The sequence below is a fragment of the Pinus tabuliformis genome, chromosome Q, assembly GCF_031772625.1.
Source record: "Pinus tabuliformis cultivar Carrire ecotype Pingquan chromosome Q, CPIR1, whole genome shotgun sequence".
Lineage (NCBI taxonomy): Eukaryota > Viridiplantae > Streptophyta > Pinopsida > Pinales > Pinaceae > Pinus > Pinus tabuliformis.
This window is the reverse complement of record NC_142296.1, coordinates 865,996,293-866,016,033: the sequence shown is the minus strand read 5'-3', so window position 1 is coordinate 866,016,033 and position 19,741 is coordinate 865,996,293. Positions and strand designations below refer to the sequence as shown.

At 41.2% G+C, this 19,741-nt stretch overlaps 1 protein-coding gene across 3 annotated transcripts; it reads left to right on the top strand.

Moving 5' to 3' along the window:
• Nucleotides 1-3,279: 3,279 nt before the first annotated feature.
• LOC149222271 (putative TPR repeat-containing protein At2g32450) lies at nucleotides 3,280-7,096 on the top strand. 3 transcript variants are annotated; one of them, XR_016249420.1, is made up of 2 exons: nucleotides 3,280-6,834; nucleotides 6,920-7,096. XR_016249420.1 is itself a non-coding variant. In XM_089385345.1 (2 exons), the coding sequence occupies exon 2, from the start codon at nucleotides 3,999-4,001 to the stop codon at nucleotides 6,552-6,554; it is 2,556 nt and encodes an 851-aa protein (XP_089241471.1). In that variant the 5' UTR covers nucleotides 3,280-3,539; nucleotides 3,861-3,998; the 3' UTR covers nucleotides 6,555-7,096. The 3 variants fall into 3 exon arrangements, 2 of the variants coding, with proteins under 2 accessions (XP_089241471.1, XP_089241470.1); XM_089385345.1 differs by having other exon boundaries at nucleotides 3,280-3,539; nucleotides 3,861-7,096; XM_089385344.1 differs by having other exon boundaries at nucleotides 3,280-3,539; nucleotides 3,783-7,096.
• Nucleotides 7,097-19,741: the final 12,645 nt, after the last annotated feature.

Below are 19,741 nucleotides of genomic sequence, written 5' to 3'. Positions count from 1 at the left end.
GATTCCCCGGTTAACCTAGAGTTAATTTTGAGATTTTTTCTCAAAATATTTTTGATATATATAAGATTTTGACATGACACAAGTAGATAGGGAAATTTGCAAACATCACCTAGATTAGGGCTATAGATGTAAACATTCTAGCCATGTTGAAATTTGGGAACCATAGTTTACGAAAATATTTGTGTTACTTCAAAACCATGGTGTAGTTTCCATGAATAGACTATGTTATTATGGACTATTGAAAATGAAAATGAATGAATTATCAAACAAAGGTTTACCATCACTAATTTCTACCACAATTCACTATAAGTTGTTTGGGAAGAGTTGTGGAAATTGGCCATAATAAATTAAATCTCTATATTTGAGTATCGTTTGAGAGTTTTGATTGTCTCAATAATCATCAATACTTCCACCTTCGGCTTCGAGATAACTTCCAATATCTCCACAATAAAAATTCTAGATTGAGGGGTTTTCATATCCAAAAGAGAACAATTTATTTTGAATTGATTTGAGAGAATAAGGGGCTCGAGGAAGAGGTCCATCTTTTTTCATAACCCCTTCATGAAGATGTAGCACCAAGAAGAAGGTGGAATCCTTCTAACTATCATAACTGGCTATAATGCTCTTATCTTCCAATTAATGACAAAAGAAGCTCAATTTGATAGACGATAAAAGTCCCCTTCTTATCTCGTGTTTTAATCTTAACACCAAGCACGAAACCAAGCTTTTTACCTTTAAAGTGATAGTGATATGGGAGAGTTATTACAAGGATTCATTCATCCCTTCTCTTAATAAAGCCAAGATTTATTGCCTAACATTTCATCATATAGTTGGAGAGCATCCTGTGAACGCTTGTAAACATTTTGTCAAATGATTGACATACATCCTACAACCTTCAACACCATGCCATAATTAATTGTTGCATCTATTGCTACACTACAAGCACGGTTAAATTGTAACAATAAAGTAGATATAATAACATGTAATGTTCCTTTATTCCTGGATGTTGGTAGCAAAGACCATCTAAGTAGCCTAGCCATTTTGATAGGTTACAAAACAAGATAAATTGTCGAATCTTAGGGGGTGAATTAATTAAAAACGCGACTAAGGAAAATAATATTAAAAAGTCACTTTATTTAATGAAGGAAAAGGTGACCCATGGTATTGACCCATGTATTTAGATAGCCATCTCAATAAAAGGGAAGGAGGAGCTCATTCAGGGGTGTGATTAGATATTTGGTGAATTAGATCTTTATGCGAGGTTTTGTAACCTTGAGTGTAGATCTTCTTTGGGTGTGAATATATCCTCCCTAGGGATAAAAACTAGTTTTGGTGGTGAAACATCCAACCTAATTGGTGAAGAGAAAGAACTACTTTAGGTTCTTCATTGATGCTTAGTGAGGAAGGATGAGATTTTGGAGTGCTTTGTTAGAAGGTTGAAGCAATGCACATTTGCAGACAAGGAAGTCCAACAAGAGGAGATTTCTAAAACGGACTAAATTACTCAAGCTTATTTATTTGTCAGGTTTCCTTTCAAAATAAATCTGATGTAATTTCCCTCTCAGTATTATAAATAAATAGTCGGGGTCAATTCTCGAAAAAAATTATTGTGTGATTTTTTTGAAGAAAAAATCAAAGAAAATTTTATGGGAATTTAAATAAATAAACAAAGGGAATATTACAGAGCATCACCTAAGCACATAAATGTTGGTAACAACAATTCCATGGCATCTGTTCCAAGGAATGTGCAACAACAACTTGGATAAATTATTTACACTAAAAAGCTTCCACAACAAAATTGATGACTTCTTGGTCTGCACAAAATGAAGGTCCAATGTATATCCTCTAATATGCTACTTCTTCATGAACTTACATACCCTAGAGGGACTAGGAGTAATGCCGTCCATGCTCTCCCCCTCAACATTATGCGTTCCTTATTCACAATACTCTTCCCTCCTAACTAAGAGTACAACACAATGGGAAAACCTTTTACATGGTTTTTTCTACTTCTTAAAACTTAAATAACATTACAAACAACCAATTTTATAAATTTGAAACTCTCAAATTAATACCCTCATTTACATGTACTCATCAATTTGAAATTATCAAATTAATACTCTCATTTACATGCATTCATCAAAGTTTAAAACTTAAAAACTCTTATACCAAAAACACACACACACACACACACACAACTTAATCCTAAACCATGCAAAACTACATTCATAACCCAACAAACTATGGAACCTCTAAACATTGGTTAACAACTCATTAAAACTCACACACACACAAGTTAATCCTAAACCATGCAAAACTACACACACGCACACAACTTAATCCTAAACGATGCAAAACTACATTCATAACCCAACAAACTATGGAACCTCCAAACTTTGGTTTACAACTCATTAAACCATCAATAACACCATCCAAACACTCTTTACCCAAGTATCAATAAGAAGGAATATCCAAAAGAATGAAGAAAATAACTTTTTCCCATTGTATAAACAATTTAAAAGACACACAAATGGAAGAATAATGTATTCACAATGTGATGCTATCGTTAAGAATGTGCAAAGCTTGGTTGAGTTTGGACACCTCTTAAGATAATTTAATTCCCCAAAAATGACTTTCATCTTCAACCCCCTCCCATAAAGTTTGAACTTAATATATGGTGGAAATTAAACTCCACTCAAACTGGGTGCTCTATACCTCATATATTAACATCTTTAATATTATAATAATAATCTAATTTTAAAGTAATACCAAAATTTATAAAATTCGCTGGTTTAATTAAAAAAAAAAAAAACTTGCCTCACACAAAATTTACTATTACTTTTTAGCACACAACACTCTTATTTTCTCCTTACTACAACACGACCTAGTCATACCATATATCCACATCATTAAACCATTCCACATGGAGATTCCTCTTATTTTCCAAGACTCCACATAATTGTGAAGGGAAAAAAATATCAGGTATAATAAAATTATGTGACTGAGTGACTAGCGCCTCAAATAATGTAAATTGGAGAGGAGAGGAGAGGTGAGGTGGGACGCACCTTTCATTTTTCTTGGGTGGCAGCGTCAATATAAAAATTCATCACTTTTCTTGGGTGGCAGCGTCAATATAAAAATTCATCACTTTTCTTGGGTGGCAGCGTCAATATAAAAATTGACGTTTGTCCCAAACACCACTACCACTACAATAACAACCGTTCCTCCAATTAATTAAAACACAATCCAATAACAAATCCTTGATATAATGAAAGTCTTAATCATTTCATCGTTGTCGCGGAACTTAGCGGGGTACTGAATGAGGCCTTATAATTGCATTAGAGCACAGGCTGAAACGTTTCGTCTGGCGAAACGTATTTCGGTAACAGCTGTTATTCCAGTGCAAAATGGGTGGGATTGTATTGGAAGTTTGTTCCCCGAATGGAAAAAGCCTGCTTTTGGGCCCCTTTTCCAGGACTGTTATTTAACGCCTTTTCGGGGACGAACTGGTTTGTCTGGCGTTTTACAGCCATCCATTGAAGGTACCCAATTACTACTCTATTCATTTTCTGTTTTTAGTGACTCTCAAATGTGTAGGTAGGTTGGGGATGTTCTCGACTGTAAATTTGTGAAGGTTATCTGCGTTTGGGTTATTGAAAATTTTATCATTCCATGTGATACATGAATAGATTGAGATTGGGCTTTGGTGTCTCTGCTTTCTGTTTTTGAGGGGAAGGGTTTTGAAACACTGTTTTGGGCACGTAAATTTATGATGCTGTGAATAGGGATGCATCTGGTTTCGGCTTCAAATACAACTCAACTGTTGAGACTTTGTTTTGGGTTGTCGGCAATTTTTCTTTCAGGGGGCAGGGTGGGAAACCTGTGTTCTGTAAATAAAAATGGTGTTGCGGGCGCTCGGATTCATGGTGTTGTGAATGAAATGCGGCTGAGTTTGTCCTGTTATACGTCTGATACTTGATAATTTTAATTTGGGTTCAAAGATGACTAGAGGGACAAGAAGCGAGAAGGTAAAAAAAATATTTCTCCAATTTGACGGCAACAAGGATGGGAGGCTTAGCAGGGACGAGATGGCAGCTCTGGTTATTGCTGTAAATCCCAGAGTCAAATTCAGTGAGGAACAGATCGGTGCAATATTGGATGAGGTTTTCAGGACTTACGGTGAGTTTATTGATGGAGAAAAGGGTCTGACATTTGAGGGGTTGTTGAGAACTTATGATGACGGAGCAGGCGATGTTGACAGGGATTTTGACGCACTGGGTTTGGAGCTGGACAGTGAAGGCAGCGAGGAAGGCTTTGCGGAGAGAGAGGGGAGCAGCAGTATCGTTGTCAGTAATAACAGTGTTACCAAGTCTGGAGCTGTGGTGGGTACTTCATCTATTGTGGATGAGAGGGCCGAGGGTATTTCTAGGAGGAAACAGAATGTGGCAGCTTGGGCTACTTCTCCCAACCATGGTATAGTATATGATGAGACATGGAAGATTATTGAGGATTTAGAGATTTTGATAAAGAGGCTCAAAGCTAAGTACGATAGTAGGATGAAGCAGAAGGAGGGGAAGAAGGGGAAAGGTGGTGATACCATTGGCGGGGATGGGTTTTCTGACCCTGGTTGGTCGAGGGAGTTGGGTTCTGAAAATGGGGCCAGAGATGTTGAAGGGGGGAGGAGGGCTTGGGAGGAATTGGGTCCTGATTACAATGCTTTCGTTAAGGATTTACGTGAGCTGCGGAGTAAGGCAGATGGATCGAGGACTCAAGAGGAGGCTTTTGATGCACATATGGCCATTGGAAGAACTCTGTTTGACCATCAGTTGTTCAAGGAAGGATTGGTGAGCTTTAAGAGGGCTACTGAGCTGAAGCCTACTGATGTTCGCCCACATTTTAGGACAGGTAATACATTATATGCTTTGGGCAAGTATTCAGAAGCAAAGGAGTCCTACACATTGGCTCTTGAAGCAGCCGAGGCCAGTGGTAGTCAGTGGTCTTATTTGCTGCCACAAATCCATGTGAATCTGGGTATCTCTTTGGAAAGTGAGGGAATGCTTTTGAGTGCTTGTGAGCATTACAGAGAGGCAGCAATTCTTTGCTCAACCCATTACAGGGCACTGAAGCTTCTTGGCAGTGCACTTTTTGGGGTAGGCGAGTATAGAGCTGCAGAAAAGGCTCTCGACGAGGCTATATTTTTGAGGGCTGATTATGCTGATGCACATTGTGATCTTGGGTCGGCCTTGCATGCCATGGGGGAGGATGAGAGAGTCATACAAGAGTTTCAAAAAGCCATAGACCTGAAGCCAGATCATATGGATGCTTTGTATAATCTTGGAGGGTTGTTTAGAGATGTGGGTAGGTACCAAAGAGCTGCAGAAATGTACAGTAAAGTGCTTGCTATCTGGCCTAATCACTGGCGTGCTCAGCTCAACAAAGTGGTGGCATTGTTGGGTGCTGGAGAAACTGTAGAAGCTAAGAAAGCTTTGAAAGAGGCTTTCAAAATGACAAATAGGGTGGAATTATATGATGTTATTACGCATTTAAAGCATCTCCAGAAGAGGCCTAAAGGGCTTTCTTCAATGATTAGGAGAGCAGACCAGCATGGAGGTTCTGAAGCTCAGGTACAGATGGGAACTGGTAGTGCAAGCTTGGAAGAAGGAATATTGGTTGTTGAACCAGGCAGGTTTAGAAGAGCAAGTGGAAAAACGACACCTAGACAGTACTTGTCCTGCGCTCTAGACATCAGAAGCTTCCAGAGGCTAACTAGATTGAATCTTTGTGATATAAATCTTCTGAAAAAGGAATTAACTGAAACAAAAGTTCCCATTTCTCAATCTGGCAGTGGTGTATCTGAGAAAACCATCCGCAAAGCAGCACTTGAACAAATTTTACGAAGGTTGCTCCATTTTCTCAAGCCAGAGACATTCCAAGGAGTTGTCAAGGCAGTGAATGAAAGAGTGTTAACTGTATTGGATGGAACAGGATCAGGCAGAGTGGATTTGGGCTTGTTTTATGCAATTCTTGCTCCCATTTGTGCAGGTACCCCAGAGAAGAGAAAACGTTATGCTTTTGATGCTTTAGTGTGGCGATCAGCAAAGGGTATTGGTGCACAGATTGGGAAGCTAGATGCAAATTCTTATATTAGACTGTTAAGGGCAGTCTATCTTCCATCAGAAGGAGTTAGTGACATGATGGAAGTTCATGGAGAGGATGACACTGCAAGTATCTCATTTCCCGAGTTTTTAGAAATGTTTGATGATCCAGACTGGGGGTTCGGCATCATGAACACCCTGGTAAAGCTGGAGGCAGGTGATAGGGTGCGTCATGGTCGTCTAACTTGTGCAGTTTGCTCCTATCCAATCATCGGACCAAGATTCAAAGAGGTGAATTCTCATTTTAGCCTATGCTCAATTTGCTACAGTGAAGGGAAGGTACCTGTTGCATTCAAGCAAGAAGAATATAGGTTTAAAGAGTATGGCAGTGAAACTGAGGCGATTAAAGACAAATTCAAACTATTTGCTTTACACAGTGATTCCTCTCCAGATAATCCTTAGCGCTGCTTTTTTATCTGGCATAAAAATTGAGGGTGTTGTCAAATGCCAAGTATTCAGGCTATTCTTCTCCACCATTATGTAGAAATGGCACAGTTATTTCATTGAGCGGTTCTTTTGTACCAGTGTGAAGAAGATCAGATCCGTTTTGCTTTTCTCGAATGGAAAATGCAGAAACAAATTTATGGGTGTTGTCAAATGTCAAATAGTTGGAGCCATTTTTATTCACAGTCCTATAGAGGTGGGGGTAGTTCTTTCGTTCTAGGTGTGAAAAGGTTTTGTTGTAAGTATTCAATCTTTTGTTTCTTTTTTTTTTGATTTGTAAAATGGATCTGTTAAGGAGAGACTTACAATTCTTTGTCCTGTAGAGATTTCCAATAAAGTTCTTCAGAGCTGGTATTGAGATTCGTCCTGTAGGGTTGGAATGTTTAGTAATTTGTGACAAAAACGGGTAAGCACAGTTTGCTACACTCCACTCTACGGCCTTTTAACTTATGTAAGATATGTAGCATAATATCTATTCCCACTGTTTCTCTTTGCTTGTACCTTGAGCATGTCATTGAAGTTAAAATGGAATGGACGTGATAATAGCTAGCAAACTTGATGCTTCCTGGTGTATCGTAATTGAGCAGACCTTTAAGTTTGTGGCACTCAACGTTTTATAAGGTTTATTTAAAAATAATCGGGATTGTGGCTCCACATGCTTCTAGTGTTTTAATTTCAATGTTTACTACAAGAGTCAGATCTGTACTATGATCTTTTGTCATGTACTACTATAGAAGTGGAGTTGTCATCACAGGATTAAATGAGCATAAACCTTAAATGAGGATCCAGGAATGCCTGAATTTCTTGGCACATTTTTATTGCTTATAACCTTATTTTGTCCAAAGTGATGTTAGCTTCTTTCTTATGAAGATTGTATATGATCTTACAGCATAATTTCTTTATGTTATTTTTGAAAGTCGCATTTTATTTACGTTTCATGAAGGTTTGGGAGCAGGGGACAGGTGATGGGCAGATGGCCTTATGAGTTTCAGTGATGGCTGCAAGATACCCAAATTTCAAGAGATGGGACATGGTTCTTCCTCCCCCCCTAATAAGATGGAAGGAATAAGGAAAATATAAAAATTATTCTTATGAATTAAATGTACATGGTGGTAAATACATCATACACAATACAAAATTTAAACAAAAAGAAAATACTTCTCCTTACATGCAAAATGATAATTTAGGGCTTGGGGAGGGGCTGGGCCTTTCTGATAAAGTAAGATAAATTAAACAATATGGTTAGCTTACTATTTTAAGTATTTTTGGGGGGCTGTTAGTCCTTATTGGGGATGCTTGGTGTTGCCCATGGCATTATGGAATGTATTGCATCCTCTTTCAAATGTATTGTCTTGGAGATGCCATTTAGCACATGAGACAACCCCTAGGCGTGCACCCGTCCCCAAAATGCGAGGGTTGCTTCTCTGGCCCCTATAGAATGTCCCAATGCCTAGTGATGCATCTCATATCATTGGTTTTTTACGAGTGTTTTTTCTCACAATAGCTTAAATTGGTTTTAAAGAGCTTTACTCAACAATCATTCTCTGTACATCTTTTGCTCTCCAATTTTTGGTTTTGTAATTGCAATTTAGTGTCCTGATTTTAGGTCAAATACAATGTGTGTTTATTTATATTAATTGTGCATTTGCTTCTTATGTAGTGGGATGTGCAATTGAATACTAGTTATTCAAATGATTCTATTTTTGGAATAAAGCTTTCTTTAACTATTAGTATGAACATTATATATAGGGCTTTAATACAAAAAAAGTGAAGGCCAAAATTGCAACCTCCACAAGTTGGTACAAAAGTCAAAAAGGCAAAACGAGTGGACTTGGGTGTGGCCAAAACACCCATGCGCATAATGTCTACATTAGATTGTCCATGAAAATAAATTAAAGAGACAAAGGGTAATCACTCTAGTAAATAAGCACTAAGCATTGACCACACCAGTGATAGTAGGAGGTTTGATTGTGGCCATCCCCCAACTTGAGATAGGGGGTTGACATCAATACGATGGACTGGGTCCCACCCATTAGTGAGCACTGAGAGGCTTTGGAGGCCTGGGATATTTTTGATATGGTAAGAGCCATATCCAAGAATTGCTTGTTATTGTACGATGGTCCATTGGGCCAATTGTAGTTGTGTTCACTCGTATCATGAATTTGTCTACCTATGCGGTTGCAGGGCCCATTGTGACGAGAACTTTGTCAAGAAAAATTGTAGGATTTGGCCACCTTGCAAGCCAAGTGAGCTAGTTGGACTACAAGGGTCAAATGGGCCAGCTGGGTTAATAGGGTTGGGTGGCCCACTACTCATTGGGCATGAGGCACCATAACGATATTACAACTCACTAAATGCATTTGCATACTGATTTGTGCTAACAAACTTGTTGAATGGTGTTGTCATTGATGCCTCATTGGTCTATGAACGCTCTTAATGTCCATCTACAGATTACTTGGAAGCTCAAATTGTCAAGATGTCCTGGAATCCTAAATCTAATCATATTGCCCCACACTTGTCGAAGAATTTGAGGACGGATAACTGTGAATTTGCTTGCATGATCATTGCCTTTGTGTTGTCTTTGTCATGCCGTTTCCATCAGTTGGTGGCACGCTACATGGCTCCCCACCGTTTGAGAGGTATGTCTTCAAGAAGATAAAAGCCCCTAGGCATGGTCAAGGAGCCCCAAATAGATATTGAAAGTCAGCTTGGTGATTGGACAATGTTGAAACAACTTTGTTTATTACTGTATGGATTTACTTGTCCATCTAGAAGGATTAATTAGCCCCATATCAGCTCCTAAACTCAACTTAAAATATCATTTCCAAATTGCTAAATTTGGCCTTAAAGAAAATTGGTTTTGGCTCCAAAATATTTCGAATTCATTTTGAAATTAAAATTGAGGTCAGCTCCCTCCTTTTGTCAAGTCGGTCTGCCCCTTCTAGATGTATCCTTGGGCAGTATAAATTGTGGACTCGCTGCCCTCCAAGAAGTATGAACTCAAGTGAATATATCTGAAATCTTGCACGATCTGAAGCCTAGTTTGACATGCCTATCTGAAGATACAGGCTGAGTTTTTTGAGACATTTGGGCATTCAAGAATTCATCTTTTTTTCTTGGTTCTTCGCTGGGCATTTTTTGAGGCCATTTGGCCTTTTCTGAGGCAGACAGTGGTGTATTCTCTGAGGCTAGTTATGGCCATATTCGCTCTTATCTGAGGCCACACTCCTACAACTAAACCACAGGTCCCGAGGCCTTATTTTGGCCTTGAACAGGCAGCAACATGGTCTGGTTCTGTGGCATTTTAAGTCCTTTAAGGGCTGGCATCTAAGGTAGGAATATCAGAATCATTTTGGTCCTCCAAGGGCACATCCTTGCATCCATTTTAAAGCTTGAATATGGATCTCTATGGCAGCCGTTCTCTGATCTGACATGTGGTCATTATGAAGCAATCTCTGGCATATTTTTTTGGGCGGCTTTTGCAGAGACCTATGAATTTCATTTTGGTCTTGAGGAAATGACTTATTCACAGGGTTATTACTTTGTATTGAGCCACATACTCTGAGGCCTGCATGGCCCTTTTTGACAGGCTTCCTTGTGACATGTTCTGAGGTTGATCTGGAGTAAAGATCTGAGGCATACTTTGCATCAAGTCTGTGACTGTGATTAGGGCATCTTTGTGGTCTGTTTGAGCTTGTTTTTGGACATAATCTAGCCCATCTTGAAATCAAGATTCAAAGCCTGTGGGGTCATTATTCTTGTCTTGTTCTGAGGCCTATGGCATTAATTTTGAAGGTTGTCCAGTGTGTTTGAATGAAAAAATTCGGAGCTCTTCGCCTGAGATTATTTGCAGATTAATTGAAGCAACTTGTGGACTATATTTGAGCTCTCTAAGGGACCGTTTGCTAAGGATCGAACTACCATTTTGAGACCTATTGCACCCCTTCATCAGGACCTACATTAAGACACTTCAGAATGGATCTTGGAAGACTTTGTGACAAGACAAGTGACGTTTTTCTGGAGGTATGTTGCAGACTTTTCTAAGCCCTATTCAGTAACCTGTTTGACACTTTCTTGACACTCTTGTAGCACGTGATGGGGCTAATTATGGCAGGATTGAGAAGTATATATGAAATTTGTTTTTGAGTCTTTTGGGAGTGTTTTGGTCTGCTCCATTGCTGACCTTCATAGATTCACAAGTATTTTGGTTTCCTGAGCTTTGAGGCAAATTCTGGAGCTGTCTAATCTCAGACTTTGATACAAAGAATCCTAGTAATAGTAAGCCAGAAGTCTGCATTCCTTCAAGGGTGATCAGATCATCTCATAATGCAAGCTTGTTGAAGGCATCAATATCAAGCATTATAGTAAGAGGTATGTTGTGCTACGCTATGAATTGAAAGTTGTACTTCATTATAAAGAGGCAGTTCTGGAGATATTAGGAGCATCTCACAGGGTTGATCATTGACTAAATCTGAAGGGAAAAATCTAAGTCAGAGAAACCCTTGAGTGATGCTGATCTTGATCTAAAGGTGTTGATACAAGTTACAAGGGTTCAATACCTTATTGTATTGCACATGTCATTGTAAGAAAGGACTAAGTCAGTGTTGGCTGTATAGTCACCGACTCACTTGTAGCTAAGTATCTATAAAGGCCTTGTAATAATGAACACGAACCAGTCATTGGATATGTGACAGAGAATGAGTTTGATGCTGACAGAATATGTATTAGTGAGATTGTGATGTTGTGAAAATAATGGTGTTGCTATTGTTTAGAGTTTGACAGAAATTGTTGAGCAGTGTTATTGGCTTGTGTGGGTAGCTGATGAGTGCTAGGGTTTACAGGGCTTCTAACTTGCTTGTTGAACCAAGATTATATGGCTGAATGTTTGATGATAGGTTGTTGTAACTTAACCAGAGGTTAACTGAGTTTCTATGAAGTTGTTGTTTGATAGTTTGAGCAGAGGAAGTTGTTATTGTTGATTGACGACCTTGTACTAGTATTGCATATCGACAAAGTCAACACATTGTTTTGATGTTATTTTGATATTGAGCGCAGATGGATCTAGTCTAAAAATTGCGAAACATGGTCCGCTGTGGTGAATTGAAGGTTGGAGTCTTCAGGGCAAGTGGTAGCTTGCTAAGCAGGGTTGCAGGGTGGTGCTAGGCGGAGATTGGAGTCTCCTTCAGGTTGGAGCCTGAGAACACTTTAGGGTGGAAGGGTGGTGCTAGAGCAGGTTGGAGCCTGTGCAGGGCGTTGGAGCATTCTTTCAGTCAGAGCTGATAAAACCAGGGTGTTGGAGCGTCCTTCTAGTTGGAAGGGTGTTGGAGTGCCCTTTTAGTTGGATTTGATTAATCAGGGGGTTGGAGCCTCCTTCCAATTGTTCTTGGAAAGCCTTGGAAGTTGGAGCTTCCTGTAGATGTAATATTAAAAATCTATATTAAAAGTGTTCAATGGATTTTCTCCCGGAAGGGTTTCCACCTAAAAATCTCGTGTAGTGTCTTGGATGTTATGCATTGTTGAATGATGTTGTTAACTGTTTAGGTTTGTTTTGATGCTAATATTAATTGATGCTCTGTGAAGTTAAAATTAACTAATTGAAGGGAAATACTGTTTCACCCCCCTCTCAGTATTTCTAACAAAACTAGTTGTTGGCTTGAGGGGGCCTGACCCAAGTTCAAAGTTATTTAGCCAAACAAATCCTTGTACTATTGGCCCTTTCGGCAACAGCCCGCGGGCGCGGACTGAGGTCTCACCCGAAGGAGTATGGGGGGGATGCTAGAACCAAGTTTCCGCACCCTTGAGATGTTTGAGGGGTCGATTTAGTCCAACTGTGAATACCTTTGCGCATATCACTTTGCGCGCTTCCCTGACATGCAAGGTCTTCGCGCCTTGTTATATTTGCCTTCGCGCAGACCTAACCAGGGGCTGAGGAGCTTTCGCACTGCTAAAGTAGTGATCTGCGCTATTTCCCCAAGTTACACCGCAAATCTTACTTATCTTCTTATAACAGTTAGTTATCTTTGCGTAAACAGATACTTTATCTTATATTCACTTATTCAACACATTCATATAAGTTCGCGCAATAAATAAATATTAAACTTGCAATTCATACCCAATATACTTCAATGCATAAAACAAGGAAATATACACATAAATAATGTAAAACTTCTCTTTATTAATGCTTCAATCGGTTACAGACTCAACTTGCCCTGCGCACTCAGCTGCAAGGGCTTGCGCACTTAGTGGCGGACTACTAGGCCTCTGCGCACTCAGCTGAAGAGCCTTCTCCTACTTTATGACCCTCATACACGACTTTACACTTTAGCCTCAATGCTTCGTCATCTCTTAGATTCTTCGATCTTCCATTGTCTCTTTACCAGTGATGCGGGGGAGCGCCCCCCCCCCCCCCTTCGAACCCGCTCCCGAAGCGCGCTCCGGGCGGGAGCGGCTCGGGAGCGGGTCGGGAGCGCGCTCCCCAAATCGCTCCCGGACGGGAGCGATTTTCGGGAGCGCGCTCCCGTAAAAAAATTTGCGCTCCCTGGTCTGTGAGGGAGCGCTTCAGGGAGCGATCGCTCCCGCGCTCCCGGAGCGCTTTTTAATGCCCGGGAGCGATCGCTCCCCGATCGCTCCCGGGCATTAAAAAACGCTCCGGGAGCGAATTTTAAAATTCCGGGATCGGTTCGGCGGAAAAAATTTCCGCGGACCCAAAAAAAACAAAAAAATTAACTAATTTTTTTGGGTTTATAAGCCCAATGGGCCAAAACAAAATCATTTCAATGAGATTGAGCTTGAGTTTGAGAGAAAAGGAGCAAGGAGCAAGAGCTGAGGAGCAAGGAGCCAGAGCTGAGGAGCGAGGAGCAAGTGCCAAGGAGCGAGGAGCAAGCTTGCAGAGGTAAGTAACTTAATCATTTAGTTAGTTTAGTTGGTTAGGTAGTTAGTTTGTTTAGTTTAATTTGCCTGTTTGAGTTTAAAGATCATTAATTTAAATTAAATTAATAAATTAAATGAATTAATCCCAATAAACTAAATTAATTTGCAGATTCAAGACTCAAACCCTACAAACATCAAACACGATGGACCTGGGGATTTTTATTGGCATTTTCCTCTTCCTGGTCCCTTTTCTGGTTATTATGGTGGTGGAGAGTAGGAAACGGAGGGGGCCTGAAACTGAAGAGGTGGATGAAGAAGCCGGAGGAAGTCAAATAGGTGAAAACCCCAGTGAGGAGGATGTGGAGGGTGAACATGAGGGTCAAAAAACTAAACAAGACCAAACTCCATTGTGGAAATATGTTCACAGGCCTGAAACAGGGAGAGGGGGTGGAACCACTAAATTTCATTGCCCCCATTGCAACAATGATTTCACAGGCTCATACACCCGTTTGAGAAGACACCTTTGCGGGAAAAGGGCATGGGATGGAGAGAAACAAATAGGAATCAGAACTTGCGACGCGGTGTCAACAGCAGATAGAGCCAAATACATAAAGGAAGAGGAGGACGCCCAATACAAAGCAAAAAGATCAAGGGGTTTCTTTGAAAGCTCACAAAGAACTCCTTCAGCATCCTCCCAAGGTAGTGGATATGGACATGGAGGCTCAGGGTCATCATCTTTACGCCGTAGAACCATATCAGATTTCCTTGATGAGGGGTGTAGGAATGATGTGGATTCAAAAATTTACAGGTTCCTCTATGCAAATGGGATACCATTCAATGTTCTACGCTCACCTTATTGGCACGAAATGGTTTCTGCCATAAATGATGCCCCTAAAGGATACAAGAGCCCTGGGTATGACAAGGCAAGAACAGTTGGCCTTGATCATGAAAAAGCAAAAATATCACATTCTTTGAATAAAATGACAAGTTCTTGGACTGACAATGGGGTGTCCATTGTATCTGATGGATGGACAAATGTAAAAGGCAAGCCATTGATAAGTGTTCTTGCTGTGTCCCGAAGTGGTCCCATTTTTCTAGCTGCACATGATTACTCAGACAAGTTCAAGACCGCTATCAACATTGCAGAAGCATTGCTTGAAACAATTGAGCGTATTGGCCCATACAATGTCATCCAAGTCATCACTGATAATGCTCCTAATTGTAAGGCAGCGGGAGCAATTATTGAGGATAGATACCCGAACATATTTTGGTCTGGATGTTTGGTTCACACATTGAACCTTCTGTTGCATGATATTGTCAAAAACAAAAATGAACAATACCAATGGATTGGTGATTTGTACAAGAGAGGAAAAAAAATGATAAAATTTATTACAAATCATAGCAATACCCATGGCCTTTTCCGCAGTCACTCGAGATTGGAGTTGCTGAAGATTGCGAGGACTAGATTTGGTAGCTATTACCTCACCTTCAGGCGCCTTTTGAAGGTAAGAGAGGGTTTAGCTAGCATGGTATCAAGTCCAAATTGGCAGGTGTTAAAGGAAAGGGCTACAAATGTAGCTGACATTGCAGGTTTTGAAACGGTGGAGGAGGCCGCTCTTGATGGGCAGTTTTGGACAGCTGTGAGACAGGTATTGGATTTCACCAAGCCAATTTATAACATGATTCGGTTTGCAGATACAGACAAACCAGTGATTGGCGAGGTGTATGAGCAAATGGATACCATGTTGGGGGAAATAAAAGACATTGTTAATAACAGAGATCCCGACTTGTACAATCTGATTCACGATTGTGTGTGTGAACGGTGGAAAAGGCTTAACCTTCCACTACATTGCTTGGTGTATATCCTTATGCCAAAATACTACTCAGATTCTTGGTTGGGCAAACCTGCAGCAGGGGGTGGTGTTAGGACCAAACCCCATTTAGATCGAGAGGTAACTAAAGGATATCTGGATGCATTAGAAAAGTTGGTGCCTGACAGGGAGGAATGTGCAGCTGTGCGCCTTGAAATAGGCAGATACTTCACTGGCAGTGGTTTGTATGGTAACTTCCATGCAATGGACGACAAAGATAAATTTGATTCTCTCACATGGTGGGAAACATATGGCGGCGACGGACTTTTGCGAAAATTGGCATTGAAAGTTCTTGCACAGGTTGTAAATTCTTCTTCTGCAGAGAGGTGTTGGAGCACCTACAGTTATATACATAATGTGAAAAGAAACAGGCTCAACGAAAACCGAGCAGAAAGCTTGGTTTATGTGCACTACAATTTGAGGTTGTTGAGCCATTACTGTGATCGGGCTAATGAAGATCCCACATATAAAATTTGGGACAATCACCCTGAGGACGACAATTTGGAGGATGGCATTGTACATATGGAAGAACTAGAAGATGAGCTTGTACGGGATGAAGCTGAAGCAGCTGCAGCAGCCATGCCACCTCCACCTCCACCATCCAGTAGCAGTTCTCGGGGCCCGAGTCTTGTTCCATTGCTGTCGCCACCTCCATCGACACCCTCGCGTGGAGGCTCTAGTTCTGGTCGTCGGTCTGGGCGGGAGACTCCTAGAAGACCGCCAAGACCTACTTATACTCCTGGAGACTCTCGTGGCAAGGGCCACTTGTAGATTTACAGTTTACTTGTCTTTTTTAGTTTCTATTAGACTTGTCACTTTAGTTTTCATAACTGTTCAATGTTGAGTTTTGAGTCCTTGACTCTTGACTCTTGACTCTTTCATATCATTATGACATTATGATATTTTTTGTAAACATTATATCACTGTGACAATGAAAATTTGAAGTTTGAAGTTGGGCCTTGGCAATTATAACTCATTGGTAATGATTGTGAATTATGAATATGATGCTTTGTGAAAGACTAAAGTTGTTTCATTTCATCTCATTATTCATGTTTCATTTTATAAATTTTTAACATTTCATATCATGTTAACAGTTAGAAGTTAGGACTTAGAAATATCTTCGATATTACTTCTTGTAATGGTTAAACTTGGCTTACAAGTACAACTTGTTACTTCGGTGATCAATGATGATAAATGTTATTGAATTGAATGTTATTTTAATTTATTATTTTACTAAGGTTGATGACGATTATAATTTCTAGATGATTGATGTGATATGGTTCAATGATCAATTTATGTTTTTTTATGTTTTTTATGTCTATTTCATCATTCTACATGTTTTTGTTGACATATATGTATCAAAAATTAAAAAATATAAAAAATATATATATTTTTAAAAAATCGCTCCGGGATTCGCTCCCAAACCGGGAGCTTCTGAAAATGGTCGCTCCCGCTCCCGCTTCCGCTCCCGCTTCCGCTCCCGCTCCCCGCTCCCGCTCCCGCTCCCAAGTAACACTGCTCTTTACACTTAGAGCCTCGCTCTATTTATACAATCCCATGGTCCGTGGACCATGGGTAGAACTCTCAAGCCGACATTACATTACAAAAGTAAGGGCAGACAACCCTATGACTTAATTACAACTTCGCGCTCTGTGCCCACAAATCGCGGAGTCTTTACATCAGACTTAGTCAAAACTTGGGCTTTAAACCCCAAAACTTGCCTTGGGGGGATCCCGCGCCCAACAGGCCCGCAACAAACATCGTGACTTGCCCTCGAGTCACTCTGTCGGTGCGAAGATCTTCGCGCGGAGACCTCCCAACTCTGCTCGGACTGCTGCAAGTTCGACAACGCACTGAGCGGCTGCCTGCTATATCTCCTGGACGCGCTGTTTAGAGACCGCAGTATTTGAACTGATTCCCTGTATCTGCTCCTGCGTTCCATGCATCTGTTTATAGTCCCGTGCCTCCTTTCAGCTACCTGGAGTGCTAAGACTATGCTTCTGTCGGCTAGTCAGATAGCCGGGCCACCCGTGTATGGCTTCAACCAACTGCCATTTACTTTGTCTGGGAAAGGTTCTCCATTTAGCTTTACCAACTATACTGCACCTTCCTCTGTGACCTCCTTAATAACATATGGTCCCAGCCAATGCATTCTGAACTTTCCTGGGAATTTATCAAACTTACTATCATATAGTAACACCAAATCGTTCACCTTGAAGGTGCGCAACTTAATATGTCGATCGTGCCAGGCCTTTTCGCGCTGCTTTTGTACTTGTTGATGGAATCCAGCCAAAAACCGTTCCTCTTCGAGTTCCTCCAACTGCGCGAGCCTCTCCTCCAGGGCTTCGCGGTCTATCATACCTGTGAGTGTTGCTATGCGTAGACTAGGCACGATATACTCCATTGGCATTACGGCTTCCACTCCATAGACCAGCCGGAAAGGTGTCTGTCCTGTCAGTTTCTTGCATGTCGCCCTATAAGCCCACAAAACTGTTGGTACGTGCAGGTCCCAATCATTTCGTTGCGCGTTGCATACTTTGGTCAACGCAGTCTCTAGTATTTTGTTAAATGCTTCTACTATCTCATTGGCTTGTGGGTGATACAGTGTGCTTTTCTGATGATACACCTGAAACTCTTCTGTCAGCGCACTGATTGTTTCGTTACCACGATCGCTTATCAAGATCTTCGGACATCCAAATCGTGTCAATATGTGTTCAAACAGAAACTTCGCGGTCGTGCAATCTTTTACCGGCTGCGCTTCTGCCCAACGAGTTAGGTACTTTGTCGTAGTGATAATGTATCTCGCCCCTGTTTTTCCTTGAGGTTTGATAGGTCCTACGAAGTCGATCGCCCACTTTTCAAAGGGTTGCAACGTCATTTGCGGATTCAAAGGCATCTTGTCCCTCTACAATGGTTTACCTGTTCTTTGACATACATCACAGGTCTTGCAATGTTCTTTTGAATCCTCATGAAGGGTCGGCCACCACAACCTTGCGCGAAGAATATTTTGCGCGGTCGCTCTCCCTGCATAATGTCCTCCCGCAGTGCCCCCATGCTCATCCGCAAGGATATGGCTTCGTTCAAATTCAGGGACATACCTTCGTAGTATCTCATCATTGCCCATCTTATATAGGTGCCTTGTAATGACAGAAAAATCTGCTGTGCGCACCACCAGTTCCTTCTTCTGCTGGACGAAGTACTCTTTCGGCGCAGTTCCAGTCGTGAGAAAGTGGATTATATCTTCAAAGTGTCCATCCGCTACGCGCACAACAAAGAGCTGTGCGTCAGGTAATCCTTCCTCCAAACTAGTAGGTTCCTCTCCTGTCTCAATGTGCGACAGGTGATCCGGTCCCGCGTTCAGGCCTCCAGGCTTAACAACAACCTCAAAATCATATTCTTGGAACAATAAAAGCCACCTGCATATGCGCCCCCCCAACACAGGTTTATTGACCAAGTATTTCAGCGCGTAATGATTTGTATACATCTTGAAGTGTCCCCCTAGCAAATAGTGCCGATATTTCTAGAGTGCGTACACCATAGCCAATCCCTCGTGTTCAGTGGTGGAATAGTTCTTTTCTGCTTTAGACAATCTGCAACTCGTGAACGCGATAGGGTTATCCAAGCCCTCTCCACCATCCTGTGTTAGTATCGCTCCCAATGCTATACACGATGCGTCAACATGGACATGAAACTCCTCGTCCCATTTCGGGAAGACCAGGATTGGTGCAGAGGCCATCTTTTCTTTTAGTACTTCCAGGCTTTTTGCATTCATCGTTCTAGCAGAACGTGATACCTTTTTTCAACAGCTTCTCCATTGGCGTGGTGATCTGGGCATAACTTTCGATAAATTCCCTGTAGTACCTCGTATGTCCCAAGGTAGCGCATCGCTGTTTCACACTTCGCGATGCTTTCAAATTCAGAACCACCGCAATCTTCGTGGGGTCTACCATCAGTGCTTGTCTGCAAACCACATGTCCCAACAGGTTCCCAAAAGGAACGAGGAACGTACACTTCTTGAGGTTCAACGCGATTTGGTATCTTCGGTAGGTATCCAACATCAAGCGTAAGCTCGCTACATGGTGCTTAACCAGCCCAAATACAGTCCAATCATCAAGATAAACCTCCAGGAACTTGTGGATATATTCCTTGAATGCTGCAACAACTATGTGCGAAAAGATGGCCGGCGCGTTCTTCAACCCAAACGGCATAACAATGTATTGAAAGCAGCCCCACTCAGTCGCGAAGGTTGTCTTGCTCCTATCTTCCGACGCGATTTTGATCTGGTGGTACCCTGAGAACCCGTCAGTGAAAGAATATGCTTCCTGCCCACCGACATTTTCCAATACTTCATCTGTGAATAGAGTTGGGAATGGGTCATGCACACACGCATCATTCAATTTTCTG

What these genes read in the sequence shown, in the direction of transcription:
- LOC149222271 (XM_089385345.1), top strand. Translation starts at nt 3,999, where the DNA reads ATGACTAGAGGGACAAGAAGCGAGAAGGTAAAAAAAATATTTCTCCAA.